The 27225-nt window shown below is 39.5% G+C and overlaps 1 protein-coding gene across 6 annotated transcripts in view; it reads left to right on the forward strand.

Annotated features, from left to right (window-relative positions):
* DIAPH2 (diaphanous related formin 2) overlaps window positions 1-27225 on the forward strand; it is a 923693-nt gene that overhangs the window by 740891 nt on the left and 155577 nt on the right. For all 6 annotated transcript variants that reach the window (XM_030934028.1, XM_030934026.1, XM_030934029.1 and 3 more), the window contains one exon: window positions 21597-21692. In XM_030934028.1, the coding sequence (XP_030789888.1) occupies window positions 21597-21692 (96 nt within the window). The remainder of the gene's footprint in view (window positions 1-21596; window positions 21693-27225) is intronic.

The following is a 27225-nucleotide window of genomic DNA, read 5'->3' on the forward strand; positions in this document are numbered from 1 at the left end:
TATCACCCAATATACAATTATCATATTACTTTTAGTATATCTTCTTTTTTTAATTTAAAGGTTAGATTCAATGAAATGGTAGTAGCAATATGTTAAATTTACTCTAAGTATATGCCTTAGGAAGTTATCTATTTATTTTGAAGTTAATTTTTTTCTATTGGAGAACAACTTCTCTTTTATGTAGTTAAGAATAGAATTAAGGTCTATCTGACTTTTAATTATTAGAACAGAATATTATTAATATGCATTTGTAAAAATTGTCTAAATTACCTGAATTTAGAACATTTAGGTTTCCAAAGCACTCATTCCCTCATTTGATCCCTTGAATAGATCTGGTGAGCTAAAGTATATTTATATGGTAGTCTTTCTAAAAGCAATATTCATTTAACTTACAAGTGTAAAGTATCTAGGCTTGTTTTTTTTCTTTTGCTATTTTTTAGAATTTACATGTATCTTTTCTTTCCCAAATTAAGCACATGAGGGAAGATGTATAGGTGTGAACACTCAGGGTATATACAAAATGATAAAGAGAAGCAGCCTAACGGGGAGTTGAAGAAGCAAAAGAAAAATTTTTGGAAGCAATTTATAAGGCCATTGTAGTTTGGATTGGATCTGATGTGCATTGAATCTTAGAAAAGAGGATGATGTGATTAAAGTTATAGTTTAGTCATGGAAGAGACTAGAAACAGGAAATTCAACAAGTTAATCCATGTAGTAGTAATCCAGGTTAAGGGTTGAGTGATAATGTTGGAGAGAAAACTCTGATTCTGAAATATTTTGCCTGTGAAGAAGTGGTATAGCTGAGTCACTGTTTGAATTTGGAGACGAAGAAAAAATGTCGAAGACCGTGCATAGATTCCAAGCCTGGAGAAAAATCAAATGAAAAAATTGGGATGAGAAGTCATTAGGGGTATGGTTTAGTGGGGAATTTGTGCATGATTAAATAAGTCTTGGACATGCTAAATCTGAGATGATGGGAAATCTTCTAAATAACATTGTTTGAGGGTAGCTGATAATTTAGACCTGAAATGGGACTGAAGATTAATAGTGGGGATGTGGATTCTGTTCCAAGATGACTGAATAGGAACAGCTCCAGTCTGCCGCTCCCAGTGTGATCGATGCAGAAGACGGTGATTTCTGCATTTCCAACTGAGGTACCTGGTTCATCTCATTGGGACTGTTTAGACAGTGGGTGCAGCCCACGGAGGGTGAGCCGAAGCAGGGCAGAGCATCTCCTCACCCAGGAAGCACAAGGGGTGGGAGGATTTCCCTTTCCTAGCCAAGGGAAGCCATGACAACTGTACCTGGAAAATCGGGACACTTCCGCCCAAATACTGTGCTTTACCAATGGTCTTAGCAAATGGCACACCAGGAGATTATATCCTGCGCCTGGCTCGGTGGGTCCCACGCCCACGGAGCCTTTCTCATTGCTAGTGCAGCAGTCTGAGATTGACCTGCGAGGCAGGGGGAGGGGTGTCCGCCATTGCTGAGGCTTGAGTAGATAAACAAAATGGCTGGGGAAGCTCAAACTGGGCGGAGCCCACCGCAGCTCTGCAAGGCCTGCTGCCTCTGTAGACCCCACCTCTGGGTGCAGGGCATAGTTGAACAAAAGGCAGCAGAAACTTCTGCAGACTTAAACATCCCTGACAGCTCTGAAGAGAGCAGTGGTTCTCCCAGCACAGTGTTTGAGCTCTGAGAATGGACAGACTGCTTCCTCATGTTGGTCCCTGACCCCCATGTAGCCTAAGTGGGAGACACCTCCCAGTAGGGGTCTACTGACACCTCATACAGGTGGGTGACCCTCTGGGATGAAGCTTCCAGAGGAAGGATCAGGCAGCAACTTCTGCTGTTCTGCAATATTTGCTATTCTGCAGCCTCTGCTGGTGATACCCAGGCAAACAGGGTCTGGAGTGGACTTCCAGCAACCTCCAACAGAGCTGCAGCAGAGGGACCTGACTCCTAGAAGAAAAACTAAGAAACAGAAAGGAATAGCATCAACATCAACAAAAAGGACATCCACACCAAAACCAAATCTGTAGGTCACCAGCATCAAAGACCAAAGGTAGATAAAACCACAAAGATGGGGAGAAACCACAGCAGAAAAAGAGAAAATTCTAAAAACCAGAGCACCTCTTCTCCTCCAAAGGACTGCAGCTCCTCTCCAGCAACGGAACAAAGCTGGACAGAGAATGACTTTGACGAGCTGACAGAAGTATGTTTCAGAAGGTCGGTAATAACAAAATTCTCCGAGCTAAAGGAGGATGTTCAAACCCATCGCAAGGAAGCTAAAAACCTTGGAAGAAGATTAGACAAATGGCTAACTTGAATAAACAGCGTAGAGAAGACCTTAAGTGACCTGATAGAGCTGAAAACCATGGCATGAGAACTACGTGACACATGCACAAGCTTCAATAGATGATTCGATCAAGTGGAAGAAAGGGTATCAGTGATTGAAGATCAAATTAATGAAATAAAGCAAGAGGAGAAGTTCAGAGAAAAAAGAGTAAAAAGAAATGAACAAAGCCTCAAAGAAATATGGGACTATGTGAAAAGACGAAATCTACATTTGATTGGTGTACCTGAAAGTGGCGGGGAGAATGGAACCAAACTGGAAAACACTCTTCAGGATATTACTCAGGAGAACAACCCCAACCTAGCAAGGCAGGCCAACATCCAAATTCAGGAAAAACAGAGACCGCCACAAAGATACTCCTCAAAAAGAACACCCCAAAGACACATAATTGTCAGATTCACCAAGGTTGAAATGAAGGAAAAAATGTTAAGGGCAGCCAGGGAGAAAGATCGGGTCACCCACAAAGGGAAGCCCATCAGACTAACAGCAGATCTCTTGGCAGAAACTCTACAAGCCAGAAGAGAGTGAGGGCCAATATTCAGCATTCTTAAGGAAAGAATTTTCAACCCATAATTTCATATCCAGCCAAACTAAGCTTCATAAGTGAAGGAGAAATAAAATCCTTTACAGACAGACAAATGCTGAGAGATTTTGTCACTGCCAGGCTTACCTTACAAGAGCTCCTGAAGGAAGCACTAAACATGGAAAGGAACAACCGGTACCAGCCACTGCAAAAATATGCCAAATTGTAAAAACCATCGATGTTAGGAAGAAACTGCATCAACTAACGGGCAAAATAACCAGCAAGCATCATAATGACAGGATCAAATTCACACATAACAATATTAACCTTAAATGCAAATGGACTAAAGGCCCCAATTAAAAGACACAGACTGGCAAATTGGATAAAGAGTCAAGACCCATCAGTGTGCTATATTCAGGAGACACATCTCATGTGCAGACACACATAGGCTCAAAATAAAGGGATGGAGGAAGATCTACCAAGCAAATGGAAAACAAGAAAAAGCAAGGGTTGCAATCCTAGTCTCTGATAAAACAGACTTTAAACCAACAAAGATCAAAAGAGACAAAGAAGGCCATTACATAATGGTAAAGGGATCAATTCAACAAGAAGAGCTAACTACCCTAAATATATATGTACCCAATACAGGAGCACCCAGATTCATAAAGCAAGTCCTTAGAGACCTACAAAGAGACTTAGACTCCCACACAGTAATAATGGGAGACTTTAACACCCCACTGTCAATATTAGACAGATCAATGAGACAGAAAGTTAACAAGGATATCCAGGAATTGAACTCAGCTCTGCACCAAGCGGACCTAATAGACATCTACAGTACTCTCCACCCAAAATCAACGGAATATGCATTCTTCTCAGCACCACATCATACTTATTCCAAAATCGACCACATCGTTGGAAGTAAAGCACTCCTCAGCAAATGTAAAAGAACAGAAATTACAAGAAACTATCTCTCAGACCACAGGGCAATCAAATTAGTACTCAGGATTAAGAAACTCACTCAAAACCGCTCAACTACATGGAAACTGAACAACCTGCTCCTGAATGACTACTGGGTACATAACGAAATAAAGGCAGAGATAAAGATTCTTTGAAACCAATGAGAACAAAGACACAGTGTACCAGAATCTCTGGGACACATTTAAAGCAGTATGTAGGCCGGGCGTGGTGGCTCACGCCTGTAATCCCAGCACTTTAGGAGGCCGAGGCAGGCGGATCACGAGGTCAGGAGATCGAGACCATCCTGGCTAACACGGTGAAACCCCGTCTCTACTAAAAATACAAAACAAAAAATGAGCCAGGCGTGGTGGCGGGCGCCTGTAGTCCCAGCTACTCGGGAGGCTTGAGGCAGGAGAATGGCGTGAACCCGGGAGGCAGAGCTTGCAGTGAGCCAAGATCATGCCATTGCATTCTAGCCTGGGTGACACAGCGAGACTCCGTCTCAAAAAAAAAAAAAAAGCAGTATGTAGAGGGAAATTTATAGCACTAAATTCCCAGAAGAGAAAGCAGGAAAGATCTAAAATCAACACCCCAACATCACAATTAAAAGAACTATAGAAGCAAGAGCAAACAAATTCGAAAGCTAGCCGAAGGCAAGAAATTACTAATTTCAGAGCAGAACTGAAGGAGATGGAGACACAAAAAGCCCTTCAAAAACATTAGTGAATCCAGGGGTTGGTTTTTTGAAAAGACCAACAAAATTGATAGACCACTAGCAAGACTAATAAAGAAGAAAAGAGAGAGGAATCAAATGGATGCAATAAAAATTGATAAAGGGGATATCACCACCGATACCACAGAAATACAAACTACCATCAGAGAATACTATAAACACCTCTACGCAAATAAACTACAAAATCTAGAAAAAATTGATAAATTCCTGGACACATACACCCTCCCAAGACTAAGCCAGAAAGAAGTTGAATCTCTGAATAGACCAATAGGCTCTGAAATTGACGCAGTCATTAATAGGCTACCAACCAAAAAACGGTTCAGGACCAGACAGATTCACAGCTGAATTCTACCAGAGGTACATTCCTTCTGAAACTATTCCAATCAATAGAAAAAGAGGGAATCCTCCCTAACTCATTTTATGATGCCAGCATCATCCTGATACCAAAGCCTGGCAGAGACACAACAAAAAAAGAGAATTTTAGACCAATATCCCTGATGAACATTGATGTGAAAATCCTCAGTAAAATACTGGCAAACTGAATCCAGCAGCACATCAAAAAGCTTATCCACCACGATCAAGTTGGCTTCATCCCTGGGATGCAAGGCTGGTTCAACATACGCAAATCAATAAACGTAATCCATCACATAAACTGAACCAATGACAAAAACCACATGATTATGTCAATGGATGCAGAAAAGGCCTTTGACAAAATTCAACAGCCCTTCATGCTAAAAACGCTCAATAAACTAGGTATTGATGGGACATATCTCAAAATAATAAGAGCTATTTATGACAAACCCACAGCCAATATCATCCTGAATGGACAATCTGGAAGCATTCCCTTTGAAAACTGGCACGAGACAGGGATGCCCTCTCTCACCACTCCTATGCAACATAGTGTTGGGATCTCTGGCCAGGGTGATCAGAAAAGAGAAAGAAATAAAGGGTATTCAGTTAGGAAAAGAGGAAGTCAAATTGTCCCTGTTTGCAGATGACACAATTGTATATTTAGAAAACCCCATCATCTCACCCCAAAATCTCCATAAGCCGATAATCAACTTCAGCAAAGTCTCAGGATACAAAATCAATGTGCAAAAATCACAAGCATTCCTCTACAACAATAACAGGCAGTCAAATTATGTGTGAACTTCCATTCACAATGGCTACAAAGAGAATAAAATACCTAGGAATCCAACTTACAAGGGATGTGAAGGACCTCTTCAAGGAGAACTACAAACCACTGCTCAGCGAAATAGAAGAGGACACAAACAAATGGAAGAATATTCCATGCTCATGGATAGGAAGAATCAATATCATGAAAATGGCCATATTGCCCAAGGTAATTTATAGATTCAGTGCCATCCCCATCAAGCTACCAATGACTTTCTTCACAGAATTGGAAAAAACTACTTTAACGTTCATATGGAACCAAAAAAGAGCCTGCATTGCCAAGACATTCCTAAGCCAAAAGAACAAAGCTGGAGGCATCACACTACCTGACTTCAAACTATACTACAAGTCTACAGTAACCAAAACAGCATGGTAATGGTACCAAAACAGAGAGATAGTCCAGTGAAACAGAACAGAGGCCTCAGAAATAAGACCACACATCTACAGCCATCTGATCTTTGACAAACCTGACAGAAACAAAAAATGGGGAAAGGATTCTATATTTAATAAATGGTGCTGGGAAAATTGGCTAGCCATATGTAGAAAGCTGAAAGTAGATCCCTTCCTTACACCTTATACAAAAATTAATTCAAGATGGATTAAACATTTAAATGTTAGACCTAAAACCATAAAAACCCTAGAAGAAAACCTAGGCAATACCATTCAGGACATAGGCATGAGCAAAGACTTCATGACTAAAACACCAAAAGCAATGGCAACAAAAGCCAAAATAGACAAATGGGATCTAATTAAACTAAAGAGCTTCTGCACAGCAAAAGAAACTACCACCTAGGCCGGGCGCAGTGGCTCACGCCTGTAATCCCAGCACTTTGGGAGGCGTAGGCGGGTGGATCACCTGAGGTCGGGAGTTTGAGACCAGCCTGACCAACATGGAGAAACCCCGTCTCTACTAAAAATACAAAATTAGCTGGGCCTGGTGGCACATGCCTATAATTCCAGCTACTAGGGAGGCTGAGGCAGGAGAATTGCTTGAACCTGGGAAGCGGAGGTTGCGGTGAGCCGAGATGGTGCCATTGCACTCTAGCCTGGGCAACAAGAGTGAAACTCCGCCTCAAAAAAAATAAATAAATAAATAAAAAAGAAACTACCACCAGAGTGAACAGGCAACCTACAGAATGGGAGACAATTTTCACAATCTACCCATCTGACAAAGGGCTAATAGCCAGAATCTACAAAGAACTGAAATAGATTTACAAGAAAAAAACAACCCCATCAAAAAGTAAGTGGGCAAAGGATATGAACAAACAGTTCTCAAAAGAAGACAATTATGCCCCTGACAGACACATGAAAAAATGCTCATCATCACTGGCCATCAGAGAAATGCAAATCAAAACCAAAATGAGATACCATCTCATTCCAGTTAGAACGGCGATCGTTATAAAGTCAGGAAACAACAGATGCTGGAGAGGATGTGGAGAAATAGGAACGCTTTTACATTGTTGGTGGGAGTGTAAACTAATTCAACCATTGTGGAAGACAGTGTGGCAATTCCTCAAGGATCTAGTACTACAAATACCATTTGACCCAGCCATCCCATTACTGGGTATATACCCAAAGGATTATAAATCATGCTGCTATAAAGACACATGCACACATATGTTATTTGCAGCACTATTCCCAATAGCAAAAACTTGGAACCAACCCAAATGTCCATCAATGGTAGACTGGATTAAGAAAATGTGGCACATATACACCATGAAATAGTATGTAGTCATAAAAAAGGATGAGTTATTGTCCTTTGCAGGGGCATGGATAGTTTGTCATTCTGAGCAAACTATCACAGGAACAGAAAACCAAACACCGCATGTTCTCACTTATAGGTAGGAATTGAACAGTGAGAACACCTGGACACAGGGCAGGGAACGTCACACATGGGTGTGTGTCGTGGGGTGGGGGAAGGGGGGAGGGATAGCATTAGGAGAAATACCTAATGTAAATGACGAGTTAATGGGTGCAGCAAACCAATGTGCCACATGTATACCTATGTAACAAACCTGCATGTTGTGCACATGTACCCTAGAACTTAAAGTATAATTAAGAAACAAAAAAATAGTGAGTTTGTGAATTAAAGCATCACCACCATGGACAGGAACTAGAAGCTTTCAAACTGAGATAACTTCCCAGAATCCAAGAAAGCAGTGTCCATAGACTATCCAGTGACACCTTGGTCTGTTTTCTAAATAATTATCTTTCAGCAGCTTGTTTCAGTTTTATCAACAGACGGCAGTAAGACTGCTAGGAGCACAAATATATTCTAGTTAATTGAGAAAGAATCCAGAGTCAGACTGGCTCTTTCCTGGAGCAGATTATTGAACTCCCCTTAAGAAATTATTCAGGAATTTAGATCAAGGCTTAAAGGTAAATCCTTCCCTCTTCCATCTTGTTACATCAATGTAAATTACAATATTGAGTTACAATAATCCATATCAGAAGTATATACCTTCAGCTGTTTTTCTGAAGCTAGTGACAAGAGATAGTCTTTTATACATTGCTGACCATGTTTTGTACCATGTCATCCTCCACTACTTTCATATTGGACAAGAGATTGATTCTTGACCCAAGGACAGCGTACTTTGGCTGCTCTACTTTGTAACAGATAGCCTGTAATGTACACTTCTCCCAAAAAGCTATTCTGTGCTGGTTGAATCAATTTGATTGTTTTTCTTGGGGAGTTTGGACTCAAAGACACATAGATGGAAAATTAGTTGGTAAATGGCAGACGAGAAAATTAAAACAGATACTAAGAGCAGGTGTACATGCGTAGAGCTCATGAGTAGGGGAGAATGGACATCAAGATACTAAAGTAGTAACATTAATGAGTCACTAGGACTGTTGTGCCTGGAGGGAGAGTTGTGGTTATATCTTGAATGATGCTTGAGGTCTTTGAGGACTGACCATGCAGCTGCTGAAACCTATTTCCTTTTCCTCTTTACTTCTGCATATATCCTTATACTAACCCCTCATCTTTGTTTCTTGCAAGCCATATAGCATGTTTATCAAAAGGGTTATAGCAGTAGCCAATTAAGTAACAGACACTCCCTCTTTTCCTTCTCCTTCTTCCCTGCCCCAAGCCACTAGTGGATCTAATTTCTCTAAGGAAAAAGAGGGGCAAGGGAAGTGAGTGGTGCTACCCATTTGCCCCTTCAGGTACCTGGGTCCAAAAAACAAACCAGCAATGGAGGAGGGAAACACTTTGAAGCATATGTAAGATTAATAATTAAACTACAACCAGAAAGTTATGGAATCTTCCCAAGATGTTATTACAGGACTTGAAAGGAAGATTTGGCATTGCGTGTCTGAGAGCAATGGTGAAGAAAACCAAAAAACAATTTTATGTTCATACCCTCACTGAGGTGAGACTTCTCAATAAACTAGTTATTAATAGTTATACATGCCCTTTTTGAAACTACTTTTGCTGTTTTAAAAAAGCAAAAATATGTAATATCATCATATAAAAGAAAAGGATGATACGCTTCTCAATTTGAAATGGGTGGTTGTAAGAAGGACACATAAGTTTGCAGCAGTGTGTGTTCAAAAAATAAGGTGATCAGACACACACGTGTTCAAAAAATAAGGTGATCAGACACACACACACACACATGCACGAGATTTATTGTACTTTAAAAATAATGAACACCGGATCACCTGAGGTCAGGAGTTTGAGACCAGCTTGACCAACATGGCAAAACCCCATCTCTGCTAAAAATACAAAAATTAGCCTGGACATGGTGTCACATGCCTGTAATCCCAGCTACTTGGGAGGCTGAGGCAGGAGAATCACTTGAACCCAGGGGGCTCAGACCACAGTGAGCAGAGATTGCGTGACTGCACTCCAGCCTGGGTGACAGAGCAGGACTCTGTCTCAAAAAAATAATAAATAAAAATAAACAGTTTAGTTCCTGTGCAAAAAATAGAATAAAGTTGTTATAGTAGCCCCCACTTATCTGAGAAGAATACACTCCAAGACCCGCCCCCCCATCCCCCCAGGCCCAGTGGATGCCTGAACCCTATATACAATGTTTTGTTTTTTTCCCTATACATACAAACCTATGATAAAGTTTAATTTATAAATTAGGCACAGTAAGTGATTAGCAACAACAATAATGAAATAAAACAATTCAGTAAAATAAGGGTTACTTGAAAACAACTACCATGATACCACGACAGTTATCTGATCACTGAGATGGCTGCTAACTGACTCCTGGGCAAGGAGCATCTGTAGCAAGGAGACAGTGAACAAAGGGCACCATGCTACTCAGAAAGGCATGCAATTTAAAATGTATGAATTGTTTGTTTCTGGAATTTTCCATGGAATCTTTTCAGACCATAGTTGACAGTGGGTAACTGAAGCCATGGAAATTGAAACTGTGGATAAGGTAGGGACTACTGTTTTGCCTTCCTGCAGTTATGCAAGAAGTTGGCAGGGGAATTGATTCGTTATTTAATTTGATAATGAAAAAAGAAGAATACTAGGATTCAAAAGTTGAATTACCAAATGATGAATTTGTCAACTCATTCCCTGCACTCCAAGTATCAGCAAATTAAGAGTTCCAGTTCCCTCATTTGCCACATTTTTATACTCGGTGGGCTGCCATTACTGTTCTCATGTGTCACTTTTGTTAGTTACCTGACTGCACTCTCATGAGGACAGTTCTTGAAAAGCTGCTTCCATCCCACACTTGCTTTGTGCCTGTGCTTGGCACTGAAGAAGACACAGATACACATTTGACCTCATGATGGTCCTCTGGAAGCCAAAGTGATTCCTTTCCCTCTCCCCTTCCTGACTAGGCTTGTGTTTCTGTGTCTTATGAAGATGGTTAGCTATATTTTATGGTGTTATATTCTTAGATGGCAATCTAGTTGAAATCCATAAGAAAGGAGCTAGGTCTTTTGTAGAGAAGCTGAATTTATTCAGTGTTATTCAGAGGTAGTCTCCGACAGCAAAGCAAAACTTGAAAAGCAGATTTCCCCCTGGCTTTTGAAAAACTTCTCTTTTTTGTGACTGTTCTTTGGGAATTGGACTTTATGGGCTCTAAAATGTAAATTCAGAAAGAAATGAATGTGTAATTATTGCTTCATTATCTTGTGTCATTCTTGGCTTTGGCTCTCCAAGTGGAAGCATTTCAATTGCAAGTAGACTTATATTGAATGCTGATGTTCTTTCTTGTCTTCCACCTGTGATGAGGCCTTGTTTTACTGATGTGGCTGGCCCTTGCCAAGGTCCTTCAGCACCTCAAAAGCAGATTATGAGATCCACACATATCTGCACCTAGCATGATTTTTTTTTTTTTTTTTTTAAAGACACAGCATCTCACTATGTTGACCCACACTGGTCTTGAACTCTTGAACTCAAGAGATCCTCCCACTTCGACCTCCTGAGTAGAGAAGGCTACAGGTGCGCACCACCACACCCAGCAATTAGCATGGTTTTGTCGTTGGCGGTATATGCTCTAGAGCAGGAGTTGGCAAACATTTTCTGTAAAGTGCCACGAAGTAAATATTTTAGGCTTTGTGAGCCATAAGGTCTCTTATTGCAACAAGTCAACTCTGCTGCTGTGGCATTAACACAGCTATAAGCAAAACATAATGAATGATCTTGTCTGTGTTTCCGTAAACATAGAGACTAAAATTTGAATTTTGTGAAATTGTTATGTAGCACAAAATATTATTCTTTTTAAAATGTGAAAATCATCCTTAGCACATCAGCTGTTAAAAAAACAGCCGGTAGGCTGGATTCAATCACAAGAAATGTAGTCTGACTTCCTCTACTAAAGGCATCTCAGGGTCCTAATGCTGATTCTGTCACTTCACAACTATGTGACCTTGAACAAGTTAATTCACCCAAATTACCCTCAGTTTCTTTACCTGGCCAATAAAATAGGTTGGTGTGGAAATTTCAATATAAATCTCTTCGAACACTGCCTGCCATATAGTAAGCATTCAATAAATGGTAGGTATTATTAATATTCCTACCTCCAAAAACATCTTTGTTTTATCTTTTCAGAGATTAAGCTCAGATTACTTTGGTATGTGGTTTTGAATTGAGTTAGGTTTGTTTTTCAAAGTTTGTTTTTTGCTTACTTTTCCCTTCACAAGCCATCCATGCCCTTAGTAAATGATTGATTCCGATAAGACACACAGAGTATTTCAAAGGTCTCTTTGAAATATTAATTATTTAAAATATCGAATGTGAGCTTTTTTTTTCCAGAGGCATAAACAGTGGTTTTTCTGGTAAGTGTTAACCTTCAGGTTTATTGGGTGCTTGTTTATTTATAGAATGTGTAATTTTCATCTCTCAATCTTCTAGCATATAGGTAGTTGGGAAAACATGAATACGCATAAACTTTTTTTTAACCACCATTTGCTATCAAACTCTCTTTTGCAAAGTGTCAAAAGGTGCTTTTGGCTGAAATTTTCTTCATTGAAACTCTACCATTAGAAATAACAAGCTTCTCTTTTAAGATATACATACATTAGGGAAAGTTAACTCACCAATTCAGTTCCCCTAACAAACTTTTAGGTAACACCTACCATGTAGACATTTTGGGAGAAATCGCTTCATCCATCCTTCATCATTTATCAGTTTGGGGTATAATATCCACTTATGACCCCTCATACAGTATTTATTCCGTGACCAAATGTATCTAAAACATTAATTTTAAAAGTATTTAGGAAGAGTAGTATTCACTATGAAGTTTATCTGGGATTTGGTGATTTACCTCACTATAGGAAACTGTTAATTACCTGTTCTGGCAAGGAGATGAGATAATAGAATGAATGAACTCTCTAACCGACATTTTCCCCTATGGTTTTAACTTTAATTGCTCTGAGATTAATTTTCTTTTTGGTGGATACCACTGTGCAAGGCCTCAACCTGGGAATGTAATGTTTTTCTGTTTTGTTTTACAAACTTTCAACTACTGCATAATGTAATTACTACACTGCCCCTAGCTCATCCTGTGGATTCTGGTAATTTCTTCTAAGCTCCTGTGTCCTCTTTTCCATCTTGAAAGTTTTCTTCTTTTGAATAAGAGCATCTGCCTTCATTATTTTCCATAGAACTTTATACTTTCTATTTATGCCCTCTTCTAATCTCTTTGGAATATCTTGATTTTGTTAAACACTTTCTGGCTGTAAATAACTTCATAGACTATTATCTTAGTTACCATCTGTTGATTTTCCAAGTCACCATTAACTCCATTCTCCACTCACTTCCAATTAAACCACAAACTAACAAAAACCTCCTGTCGGCTAGAGGCTTTCTAGGTGCTTGTGGACTGAAATATAAGTTGCTTAGGCTTTTATGATGGCTATTGACACAGTGCTTTGCCAAATGGTTTGATTTCTCTAATTTCTGACTCATTTATGGTTTTACTATTATTCTTACTGATAGATATTAAGGTCTTGCAGAGCAATGTGTTATTTTCACCATATCGTGGTAACCTTTTACTTAGTCTTTATTATCTCCTATTGTTTCATGTTAAATTCTAAGTTATTTGTCAGCCCTGGGCCTTCATGTTTGTTAGATCTCAGAGAAGGAGTTTTTGTTTTCCTCTTCTTTAATAAATGAGCAGTCTTCCAATTTTGCATTATCTACAAATCTGTATATCTTGCAGCACGTTCTTAATCTGGCCCATGATAAATACTGTGAAAAAGATTGAATCTAGCACTAGTTTTTCTTGCGCTCCACTTGTCATCGCCTTCTTATGCTGTCAACTTCCACTTACTACTGCTGATGACCTTGCTCACAAAACAGTTCTACATTTCTATTTATTCTTTTACCAATAATGACCAAATTGATCATCCAACTTTGCCTAGAGTTCTATGCAGAATAATATTTGTCGCTGCAAATTAAATTGTATTTGTCACATAATTGATTTCTCTCCTAATCTGGTCCATTTCACATACTACCGTGAGGCTGATCTTAAATGCCACCTTTGTCACATCACTGTCCTGTTGAAGATCAATCAGTAGGTTTTTAGAGTCCATTGAAGCACATTCAAGTTTCTTAAAATGATATCCAAGCTCCTTTAGAACTTTGCTCTGATCTTACCTATCCAACTGTAACTCCCGTATCTTTCATCTCTATTTCTCCTCTCATGCTTTATCGTGGATACCATCCATATTTTATTTCAGGTGGCTATGCTGATTCAAAATGGCCTCAACTCTTTTTACCCCCTTGAAATTATGTGCTATGAATAGGCAAAACTAATATATGATGATAGATATTCAGACATTTGTTTCCTCTGAGTGGTAGGGGCAAAAGAGAATTTTCTGGCGAGATGGAAATGTTCAATGTCATGATTGTGGTGGTAGTTACATGGATGTATGCATTTTTTCAAGACTCTTCAAACTGTACAATTAGTATCTTTCCATTTCAACATTTGTAAATTTACACACACACACACGTACACACACAGAGTGCACATGTATGTGCACTAGGAGTTCAGATATTTAGATTTTTCTGTGAACCAGTATGGTCTGTTTTTTGTTTTTTGTTTTTTTTAATCTGTTTTTGTGTCTTTTACATGAAATTATAATACCTAAAGTGCTCTAGAAATTTAATGTTTTCAGAGACTTAAGTCCTATTTCTTCCATGAAATCTTCCCCAACTCCTCAAGCCCACAGAAAGCATAGTTTTATTTTTAAAAATGATTTCATATGTGCAAGTATTATCTCACATGGAAGGGTCCTGCTTTCAGTAAGAAGCCTTTTGCTTCTGTGGGATCATTTAACAGTGATTGCTTCATAGCAACTTTTTTCAACTTTGAGCAGCTCAACTTTTGCAGAAAACTTTAATTATACAATCGAGAATTCAAGGAGGCTATAACAGTGAATTAAAACCATTATGCCTGGGTTGTTAAGATGTTAAGGAATGATTTTTATAGTATTGGCTTTCCTTTAGTAATTTTCAAGGTGTGATAAACTGGAATAGGGTCTTAGGGAATGAGAGAGTCCAGGGCACTTGGTGCTTGAGTTCCTAGAGGCGTAAGGGCTATTCTAATTAATAATGTTTGATAAAAAGGAAGGAGAGCACAGAGTAGTTTCAAAAACTATGAAGAGTCAGAGATTTTGCCCTACTTGCATGCCAACAAGTTAGCCGGCTGTAGTTTCAGCGATGCTGGCAGAACACACAAGACTCCTGGGTCAGAGACACAACTCTGTTATTCATGATACAGCAAGCAATATGAGCTTCACGTTCACATTGCTTTCCTCTGCCCTCCAACTCCCAGAGTTGGAAAGCAAACCTAGACCAGGGTTGCGAAGGCAAACCTAGGTGGATGCTGCACTCATGGTGGGTTTGTGTCATTGCTGAGGAATCCCATGCTTAGGGAACCCAAATCTTTTATGATGGACTGAACACAAACCTGCCTGACATTTGTCCTAGAGGGAGATATAACCTATCTGCAAAGCAAATGAATGTGTTGTCTTCTCTAGAGGAAGACACTGTATCTTCCAAGGTTTTTTTCTGTAAAAACATCCTTGAAAAGATAGTACAGAAGGGCCATCAGTGCCTCTATTCAGAAAATGTGCAGAAATGTGAGAAACCCATAGAGAATTGTCTGTAAGTACGTGCTAGGCAACAGAGAATAGGCTTGCACAAAGGTATTAGAGGTAATTAATTTACCTAGTGCTAATTGTAATCTATATCGTCTCCAAACCCTTTTGTGAAAATTAAGACAACACAACACAAGTAAATGCTGATACTGAAAATTAAGCAGCAGGCATTCGGCATCTAACTAAATGACAAATACTGTGGGAAACATGAAAAAGAAGGTACAACCCATGCCTTTTATTTGATCTGATGATAAGTAGCTCATGCAAAGCCCACAGACTGCATGCAGCCCACCTAACTCCTTAGTGATATCTGTGACTTTCAGGCTGATTAGAAAGTTTCTTCTAAAGTGTTACCTCTCAGATGTGCCCATATGTTATCATTTTAGTAGCTAAAAGCATTACCACATTTTCCCATGATATTCTTTCACTCAGTTAAATAGGTATTGTACGTTGTAAAAAACACATTTTTTGCACATGTGTTCAATAAAGTTTTTGTCTTTTTTAGTGAAATAAATACATAAACAATTTTTTTTCTTGAAGTTGAACTCGTAGACCAAAAAAACCTACTCACTACTAATTACATCTAAGTAAGAATTAATGGTTCTATGAACTTGGAAATTCTAAGTGAGCTGTCAACCTCAAATTAAATCACATACAAAATTTCACTGAAATCCATTCAAAATGAAGAATAACTTCTTTCAAAGGATCATGTTGACTCCCATTTTGTTTTAGGAAGACTAACTGAAATATAATCAATCCCACGATTATATTCATAAAACCTTGATTCAGTAAGGTTAGACATTTTACGAAAAACATTCAGCTTCTTTGAAACTTATCATGGAGCAAAAGAAAAAGTAATGGGGGACTGAAGCTTGCATTTCTTTCCTTTAATACATCAGCGATATTTACAAAGAATTTTTTTTTTTTAGCATAACTATTTAGCATATGTATTCTCACAAGGGACAGTATTTCCTCAAAAGGGATGAATACTGGTTCTTGGGAATGTCGGTGGAAAAATATCTTAGATATTGCAATGGTTTGTAGCCTTCCAAAGGACCGCAGTACATAAACAGATGTACAAGATATCTATGGCATTAAATGTTAACAGTAGGGGGCGTTAGAAAAAAATATCTAAAAGGACTCCCGGTGGGAGGAAGACGATAATGAAAAAAGGTTGAGAGACACTGATCTAGCATAATATTCTGACAAGTATAGTGAGGTGGCAACTACTAAATTAAGCAAAGGTATTTATTTTTAATTCCTCTTGACTTTATTTATTTTGAGACAGGGTCTCACTCTGTCACCCAGACTGGAGTGCAGTGACACGCTCATGGCTCACTGCAACCCCAACCTCCCAGGCTCAAGTGACCCTCCCACCCCAGCCTCCTGAGTAGCTGGGACTAGACAATGCACACGCCACCACACCCAGCTATTTTTTTTTTTTTTGTATGTGTATTTTTTGTAAAGATGGGGTTTCACCATGTTGTTCAGGTCAGTCTCGAACTCCTGAGCTCAAGTGATCCTCCCACCTCGGCCTCCCAAAGTGCTGGGATTACAGGCTTGAGCCACCGTGCCCAGCCTCCTCTCAACTTTTTGTCATATTTGTTTTTCCATCTTTTTATCTAATTACAATATAATAGCATTAAATAATTTTAATAAAACAATATAATGTTATACATTTTTTATGTTTGCATATTATTTAGGTAAATCATAAATTTTTTTCCAGTACTTTGCATATATTTACTTTTCTACATAGTCTTTATCATTTTTGTAAGGATACATAAAATTTCACTTGTGCTGTCGTCCTCACCTTCTTGTACTTACATATCTCTAAAATTCCTTCCCTGTCTTCTTTACAATTCTGCTTCTCCTGACTGCCTGTTAAAAGTTGGGTTTCTCTGATTCTGGGGAGGGGATTAGGAAGACATTAGTCAAAAGACACAAAATTTCAGTTGGACAAGAGGAATAAGCTCAAGAGATCGATTGTACATCATGGTAACTGTAGTTAATAACAATATGTTGTGTATTCAAAAATTGCTCAGAGATTTTAAGTAATCTGACTACGAAAAAATGGCGACATATGTTAAATAGCTTGATTTAGTCATTCCACAATGTGTATGTATATTAAAACATCATGGTGGGGTAAGGTGGCTCATGCCTGTAATCCCAGCACTTTGGGAGGCTGAGGTTGGCTGATCACTTGCGGTCAGGAGTTTGAGACCAGCCTGGCCAACATGGTGAAACCTCATTTCCACTAAAAATACAAAAAAAAAAATTAGCTGGGCATGGTGGTGCACACTTGTAATCCCAGCTACTTGGGAGGCTGAGGCAGGAGAATCGCTTGAACTCGGGAGGTGGAGGTTGCAGTGAGTCTCGATTACACCACTGTGCTCCAACCTCAGCAACAGAGGGAGACTCTGTCTCAAAAAAAAAAAAAAGAAAGAAAGAAAAAAAGAAACCACATCATACACTGGGTGTGTGTGTATGTATAAAATTTTTACTTGTCAATTAAAAATTCTTAAATTTTTTTTAAAAGTTGAGGTTCTTTGGAATTGCATCTTCTATTCTCTCCTTCTTCTAATATACTTTTTCAGGGTAGGTAATCTCATCCACCATCCAGTGACACCCAAATCTTTAACTCCAGCCCAGAGTTCACTCTTGCATTTCAGACCCACATCTCCAACTTCTTTTTCGTTATTTCTACTTGTATATTCCTTAGACATATCAAATAGATCACATTTTCTCATACTTGTTTATCCCTGGTCATCTAAACTCCTCTCCTTAATCTCACCCTCCTTCTCCTGCCAGCTAAGTCCTATTGATTGTATTAATGACTTCAAAATATCCATCCCTTCCATTCACTTTGCTCTCTGGTTAGTTCAGACTATGTGTTATTTAGACAATTACGCTATGCAATTAAAAATTTCCCTGCCTTTTTTTTTTTTTTTTTTTTTTTTTTTTTGAGATGGAGTCTCGCTCTGTCACCCAGGCTGGATGGAGTGCAGTGGCATGATCTCAGCTCACCGCAACCTCCGCCTCCCAGGTTCAAGTGATTCTCCTGTCTCAACCTCCCAAGTAGCTGGGATTACAGGCGCCTGCCACCACGCCTGGCTAATTTTTTTTTATTTTTAGTAGGGACGGGGGTTTCACCACGTTGGTCAGGCTGGTCTTGAACTCCTGACCTCAAGTGATTCTCCCGCTTCAGCCTCCCAAAGTGCTGGGATTACAGGTGTAAGCCACTGTGCCCTGCCAAAATTTCCCTGCCTTTTGTCTTGCCATCCTCTGAGTCATTCTCCACAATGCTATCCAACAAGTCTTTCTAAAGAGTAAATCTGATGGGGTCACTTCCTATTGTTTATAGTTGATATGCCCAGTACAGTAGCCACCATCTGCATGTGGCTATTGAGTGCCTGAAATGTAACTAATCTGAATTGACATGTGCAGAAGTAAATATGTACTAGATTTCTAAGAGTTAGTCTGATAAGAAGAATGTAAAATACATCATTTTGAAAATACATTTGGCTGAATGTTTACTTAATGTATTAAAAATTAATTTGGCCAGGTGAGGTAGCTCACACCTGAAATCCCAGTACTTTGGGAGGCTGAGGCAGGCAGATCACCTGAGGTCAGGAGTTCAAGACCAGCCTGGCCAACATGGTAAGACCCTGTCTCTACTAAAAATACAAAAATTAGCTGGGCGTGGTGGTGGGCGCCTGTAATCCCAGCTACTTGGGAGGCTGAGGCAGGAGAATTGCCTGAACCCAGGAGGCGGAGGTTGTAGTGAGCGGAGATCGCGCCACTGCACTCCAGCCTGGGCAACAGAGCGAGACTCTGGCTCAAAAAGAAAAAAAAAAAATCAATTTTACCTTTTTTTATTTTTTTAGTATTACTACTAGAATATTTAGCATTATTTATGTGGTTCACATTTATGGCCTGTATTTTATACTTAGTGAATACTGCCGGCTTATAGAATAGTGTTCAAGCCCCATATCATAGAATTTTCATCTTTCATCATCTGGCCACTAATGCCTAGTTCATTTCAACTTCTGCCAGCTATTGAGCAAAGAGGACTGGGCTTGGTATCAGACTGATCTGAGTTCATACCTGGGCCTCTCCACCACAGTTGAAAAACATACAGTACTTATCCCAGTGTGTTGTGAGGATTAAAATATCTAACAACTGTAAAGTGTCTATTGCATACGATTTAATTCTCCCAGGTACATTCTAGCCATACTAAACTACCTTCAGGTCTTCTTTTTTTTTCTATTGAAAAGAGCAGGTGATACTTCAGATGTGTCTGTGACCTTAATGATTTTTTTTTTTTTTTTTTGAAGATGGAATCTCACTCTGTTGCCCAGGCTGGAGTGCAGCGGTACAATCTTGGCTCACTGTAACCTCTGCCTCCCAGGTTCAAGTTCAAATGATTCTCCTGCCTCAGCCTCCCGAGTGGCTGGGACTACAGGCGCCCACCACCACGCCTGGCTAATTTTTATATTTTTAGTAGAGTCTGGGTTTCACCATGTTGGTCAGGCTGATCTTGAACCGCTGACCTCAAGTGAGCCACCCACCTCGGCCTCCTAAAGTGCTAGGATTACAGGCAAGAGCCACCATGCGCCACCTCTTAATGAATGCTACGAGTACACTATCCCCCTTCCGTGTTTACTTAATGGGCTGTGCTTCATTTTTCCTGTTTTCACCAAATATTAGACCTGAGAACCTCAGTGTTTCTCTTCATTTTTTTGTCATTCAATACCCCATCCTAGAGAGTTTATTTTAAAAGAATAAATTATTATAACATTGAAGAAGTCTCAAATCAAATGCAGAACATAATCAAAAAAGATTTTAGCTTGCTGTTATCCCATAAGAAAATGTATTTTCGGCTGGGTGCGATGGCTCACGCCTGTAATCCTGGTATTTTGGGAGACCGAGGCGGGTGGATCACCTGAAGTCAGGAGTTCAAGACCAAGGCCTGACCAACATGGAGAAACCCCGTCTCTACTAAAAATACAAAATCTAGCCGGGTGTGGTGGCGCATGCCTATAATCCCAGCTACTCGGGAGGCTGAGGCGGGAGAATCGCTTGAACCCCAGACACAGAGGTTGTGGTGAGCCGAGATCGCACCATTGCACTCCAGCTTGGGCAACAAGAGCAAAACTCTGTCTCAAACTAAAATAAAATAAAATGTATTTTCATTTGTGATCTCATACCCCATAGTTAATTTTTTAAACAAAGTAGGATTTAGATTTAACTTTGGAGTAGCATCAGAAATAATGTCCTTTCCCTCTTCCCTCCTTCTTCTCTTAACCCTCTTGCCTGCAAATTGTCATCTACCTCAGACTCACACATTTAGCTACCCTCAAGGTAGCCACCTATTTGGGGTCCTTTTCATCAGCTAGGCCAGTTAGGAAGAGCAGGCTGAGCCCACTGGGAATTATGCACAGTGTAGTAGAGGCTTTCTGGCCATTGACACCTTGAGACAAACTCTAACAAGTCTTAGAAGTGTTTTTCATGGCCAGAGTTGTCAAAGATAGGAGGAGGGTAAAATGTTTTAAATGCTGTTTCTGTTAGGAATTTCCACGAACATCTTCTGAGCATCCCACTCATGGCTCCTTTAACAGTTCTTTCCCACAGGAAAAGTGTAGACACACAATAGCATTCTAAAAAGGAAGTGGGACTCTGGCTGATGTCTCTAAAAGTTAAAATGTGGCCTTTCAGATAATGTGGTCACCTTTTCTTTATACGGTGTCAGCATCTCAAAATGGTAAAGGATATGGATTAGGTAAGAATTGAATGCAAATGTGTTTTGCAAATAGTGTTTTCTAAGATAATCGCAGATGACGGTTGAATGCCGAAAGTATTAATACAATCAGTATTTAACCTTGTGTAACTCCGCTTCATCAAATCACACCCTGCACATTGATTGCATTAAGCTGGGTCAGTGGTTTCTTGCTTAGGAATATCTTATAAGAATCTTAACAGGAAGGCAGCAGTAGCTGATCAGCTACTGTTTATTTGCATACTGAGCGTGTCATCAATAATACAAAAGACAAGGTCTTTAAGTTGAAAGAACAGTGGGATTGGCATGAATTTTGCTTAATGGTGCATAATAAGCAAAGTAGTCTGTGGTGCCAGAAACTGACAGGATCCATTATGTTAAAACAGATATATATCTTTAATTTAGGGATATTATGTAAATCTGACAGGAGTTTTTCCCTTTATTTTCCTGTAGTTTAACTTTAATTGCTCCAAGATTAATTCTGATTTCTCTCTTTCACCAGAGGGTGATGAGACTGGTGTGATGGATAATCTTCTGGAAGCCTTACAATCAGGTGCAGCATTCAGAGACCGACGAAAGCGGATTCCAAGGAATCCAGGTAAAACACGTTCCACCTCACATAGTATTGTAAAATATGAATGTTCAGAGCAAAGTAGCAACACCAAAAAAAAAAAAAAATAATAAGGAAAATAAAAATACTTCTTCATGAAGACTTTTTTTAACAGTTGATCTCAGCTCATGTGTGAAATCTCAGCAGGCATCTACCTGATTGCAAGTTTCAACTTGGTAAATGTATCTTCAAATAACTGTAGACTTTACAGCAAAAATCGGAAACCAGGACTCCCACTGTGTTTAATATTAAATATTTTAATTGTTATTTTATGAGCATGTGGTTTAGGTGGAAAGTAGTTTAAAACCATAAATGTAATTAAATCATTAAAAGTGATTGGCCCTAAGGATATCACATTAGCTATTCACAGGTAAGGAAACTGAGACAATGTTTGCTTCTGGAGATAGTTTTGGTTTTGCAGCTCAGTCTGTTCTCTGTGATCCATGTTAATAAAGGGAGGAGAGGCACAGATAATCCAAGATCCCCTCAAATCCCCAAGTTTTTGTTTTTGTATTTGATTAGTAACAGTTAAAACCACACTATGAAAATAGATCTCAGGGGAAGAAAAAACATAAAAGAAGTAAAACAACCTCCCTCACCTAAGTGAACTAGAAAGTTGTCCACTTTCTCTGTTCATATCCTATGGCAGAAGTAAATAATGTAATAGCTCCTCTAAGGATAATCCAAGTAGGCTGAACTGTCTGCCTCCTCTCAGTAAGGTTTTCTATTTTTAGTTCATATCTTTCTTGAAGTAAAGAAAGAAATTAGGTATGTTGGTTTTAAGAGTCCTCTTCATGGGCTGTAAAGTTATATGGAGAAGTAAATGAAAAATGGAAAATTAATAGTAAATATGTAAACTCTACTTCATTTAGATTAATAAGATTTGCCTTAAATAGCCTGCAATTCCAAAAATATTATGTATTTGGACTGGAAGTTACCATGTGTCATTTAATGGAAATTGGTAGCTCTTAAAACCATTGTACTGCAACAAACGAGTGAGAGAAATGGGGCCCAGAACATAGTTGTCCTGGAAAGCTTTTGGCAGTGGTGACCTTGATGGCAGAAGACAATATAAGTTATATTCATCTTTTTCACATTTGGGTGAATCCTGATGGATATCGGGTAACATTCTGCCTCTGCTATTTATGGATGATCCCTGAGAGACTAGCCTAAAGATAAGATTTGATTGAGAGGAAGGAAGTGTTTTGGTTGGAGTATAAGACTACTTTTATGTGTATGAATGCATCGTAGATGGCCTACAAAAAGGCTGGAAGACTGGAGGAAAAAAAGAATGGAAATCTGTATTTATAAGTTCATATTCATTTTTAAGGTAATGCTGCATGGCAGAATACCAGCAGCACTACTCATCTATAACTATGAGGCAGCCATTCCACTTATCCACAGCCTTTGTCTGTAAATGAGAATGTTCTACCATGCCATCAGAAGCCCCTACTACCTCTTAAGGAAAATAAAAACCTTCACTGCTCTTTCTGGAACTATCAGAGCAATAGTAGTCAGTGAAAGGTGAACTGAAATAATTTTTGTATCAATTCATTTCTCTGTTAAGCAGCTGATAAGTAAAAACATGTTATTCTGGGCCATAAAAGAACTGCCATAATTTTTCTAGGCTGTTTATTTTAAAAATGCACATTTGCTAAAGCCCTTGTCTGATTAGTCTCACACCTCATACTGATTCTAGAAAAACTGTACTTGGAGAGAGAGATCATTCCATGGGGTTTCTGTGAGTTTGGTACTCAAGGGAATATAGTGTTGTCAACTGTGAAACACCAAGAATATATTCACAAACTGCATAATTTTATAGTACTGATTCCAAGTAATCTAAATTGGGATTTCCTGTGGATTGTAGCTGGAGTGCCTCCATGAACACATAGGGTTAAAAATATCACTTGATTTAGCTGTGGCAGTTGTTCCAAGTGGCAGCAGCCAAAGCAAATGTCCAGAGGTAGAACAAAACTCGAAGGCAGGCAGTGGCAGTGGTTGGGAAAGCACCTTGGTTATCAGTAGAAAAGCTGGAAGTGAGGGAGGGGGGACAGAAGGCACAGAGGTTACAAGTCTGCCAAAAAAACTCTGTCTGCCTCCTTCTAGAAGAAGCAGAACCAGGGACTTTACAGATTTCCTCCTTGCCTCAGCCCTTCCTAGCTAGATCATCTTTTCCTGCTAGTCCCCTGTTATTTTTACTTTCTTGGGCACCTGATTTGTTTCCTTTCCAAGATCCCATTGACTTGGTATTGTTACACTTTCCCTGTTCAACACTGACATCCTTGATCTTTTCCAACAACCTCCACTTCAGCATGATGAGATAAAAGCAGAAAAGCCAAATTATAACGAAGGCTATTTTCCCCCAAGTAAAGTAAAATAAAAGGAAAATCCAAAAAAACTCTAAAATCAGAGTCAACCACAATCAGCAAAGATGTTCTTACTGCCCTGCTTGCCATTTTCATTTACCATCGCTTATAGATAGGAATTACTGTTATGTAAAATACAGAGCTCTACCATTGTGTTTCTAATTGTGATCTTTTTATTTATTATTTATTTATTGTTATTTTTTGAGATGGAGTCTTGCCCTGTTGCCCAGGCTGGAGTACAGTGGCACGATCTCAGCCCACTGCAACCTCCACCTCCCGGGTTCAAGAGATTCTCGTGCCTCAGCCTCCTCAGTATCTGGGATTACAGGAACGTACCACCATGCCCAGCTAATTGTTGTATTTTTATTTTCTTCTTCTTTTTTTTTAATGTTTATATTTTGAGACAGAGTCTCTCTCTGTCACCCAGGCTGCAGTGCAGTGGCATGATCTCGGCTCACTGCAGCCTCCACCTCCCGGGTTCAAGTGATTCTGCTGCCTCAGCCTCCCGAGTAGCTGGGACTACAGGTGCCTGCCACCACCCCTAACTAGTTTTTGTATTTTTAGTAGAGATGGTGTTTTGCCAGATTGGCCCAGCTGGCCTCAAACTCCTGACTCGTGATCCACCCACCTTGGCCTCCCAAAGTGCTGGGATTACAGGCGTGAGCCACCCATGCCCAGCCAAATTGTTGTATTTTTAGTAGAGATGGGGTTTCGCCCTATTGCCTAGGCTGGTCTCAAACTCCTGACCTCAGGTGATTTGCCCACCCGGGCCTCCCAAAGTGCTGGGAGTACAGGTGTGAGCCACCGTGCCCAGCCATCTAATTGTAATGTTTTTAATTTTATATGTGAACAAAATAAGGTGATAGTCTGTATTTTTCATTAGAAAATCAAAATGTTAATAAATGGTATGATTAATTGCCTAAATTATAAATCGCCCACTCTGAGCCTACCCAAGACCTACCATGTTTAGTAACTCAGAAGGAGCTTCCAAATATTGCCTCCAGCCCACTCAGCAGAATGTACTGTTTCAGTTAAGTACCAAAAGACATTTCAAGGCAGACTATCATATCAGTAATGATAATTGACAATTTTTTTAAAAATAAGAAACAAACAAAAAGGCTGGGCATGGTGGCTCACGCCTATAATCCCAGCACTTTGGGAGGCCGAGGTGAGAGGATCATCTGTAGTCCCAGCTACTCAGGAGGCTGAGTGGGAGGATTGCTTGAGCCCGGTAGGCAGACGTTGCAGTGAGTAGAGATCATGCCACTGCACTCCAGCCTGGATGACAGAGCCAGACCCTGACTCAAAAAAAAAGAAAAAAGAAAATATTAACTGGTGTATCACAGCCCCCAAATAGTCGAAATGTACACAGGTGATAAATAGTGACGCTGGTTGTACTGGTGCATACTAGCTGAATATTAACCCAGATCACAAGCTTTGCTGATGTCAAAATCAGAGATTAGGAAATTAGCTCCTAAATATTCATTTATTGTACATCTGCTGTGTAAAAGGTACTGTGCTATACATGATGAGGGAAGATGTAGAAATAATTAAGATAAGATTTCCTTTAATTATAAGACCCTGCGTATTATAGGAACCATAAGAAGCACAGAAAGAATACAGAATAAGGCAGAAGATAGTAAGTATCATACAAGAGGTGTTAATAACATACTTCGTGACTTCAGAGGATGGGACTAGCATGCATTATCAGATATATCAGAAAAATGGTCATGGAGGAAAAGACTGAAGGATGAGTTGGGATTCCAACAGTGAGAGCTGGAGTTGGAGATAGTGGGCATTTTAGTCAAAAGAAATGTCATTACAAAAAACAGAGGCAAGAAAGTTCAAAGCATTTTTCAACAATGGCAAACAGTACAGTAAGAAAATAGGATATATATAGTATAGAACTATAGAGGTCATTCTGGAAAATTAGGTTGGCTTCATATCATGGAGTGCTTGAATGAGAGACTAAGGTGTTAACTTATAATTCTTTAAGCAATGGGGATTTATTGAAGGTTTTTAAGCAGTGGAGGGACACAATCAAGTTATGCATTAGAACATTTAATCTAAAGGAGTGTAAGTATTCAATTAGGAGTCTATTGTCATATTCTTAGTTGGAGATAATTTAGAGGGAGAGGAGTAGTCAAGAGGCAACCATAACCCTACAGCTTTGAGTATGACTGGCTAAGAAGACGGTTGGGTTATTAAACTATTATTATTTTATTATTTTATTTATTTATTTTTTTTTTGGAGAAGGAGTCTCGCTCTGTCGCCAGGCTGGAGTGCATTGGCGTGATCTCGGCTCACTCCAACCTCCACCTCCCAAGTTCAAGCAATTCTCCGGCCTCAGCCTCCCGAGTGGCTGGGATTACAGGCATGAACCACACCCAGCTAATTTTTTTTTATTTTTAGTAGAGACGAGGTTTCATCATATTGGCAAGGATGGTCTCGATCTCCTGACCTCGTGATCTGCCAGCCTTGGCCTCCCAAAGTGCTGGGACTACTGGTGTGAGCCACTGCGCCCGGCCGTAAGGTTACTAAACTATTAAGATCAAGAAAAGGAGGTGATAGTAGAAGAAGGTAAATTCAGTTTTCGGTAAGTTCAACTGAAAGTGATAGCAGAAAATTGAGGTCAGGATGTCCAGAAGGTTCTTGGAAATATAGATTTCATGACAAAATGGATTTTTGAGTGTTCTGGATATAGTGTGGATAGGGGAAGGGATTGTTATAGGGATTTTTAAGAGAAAAGAAAACCAAAGACAGAGCCTCGAAAACGCCTTCTCTAAGGGGCTAAAAGAAGATAGACAAGGAGCAATTGGGCAGGTAGGAGGAGAATCCAGACATTATTGTCCTAGAAACAGAGGAAGAGGGAAGTACTAAGAAGGCAGGAGAGGTGAACATTTTTAACAATGACATATGCTCTGGTGGAATAAAAAAGGGTAAAAACCAATGATTTGCTATTTGGGAGCTTTCTAATGACTTTTTCAAGAGCATCCTTTCAATATTGTGTTGGAACTGAGAAGAGAATACAGAGCTATGCAGAGTAGATGGTGAGGCTATAGGGAAAGATCATATTCATTCAACAGTTGAGCAATCTTATTGAATGCCTCCTCGGTGCATTATACTGAGTTAGGTACTGAGGATACAAAATCGAA

The sequence above is a fragment of the Rhinopithecus roxellana genome, chromosome 7 (genome assembly GCF_007565055.1).
Source record: "Rhinopithecus roxellana isolate Shanxi Qingling chromosome 7, ASM756505v1, whole genome shotgun sequence".
In the NCBI taxonomy this organism is placed as follows: domain Eukaryota; kingdom Metazoa; phylum Chordata; class Mammalia; order Primates; family Cercopithecidae; genus Rhinopithecus; species Rhinopithecus roxellana.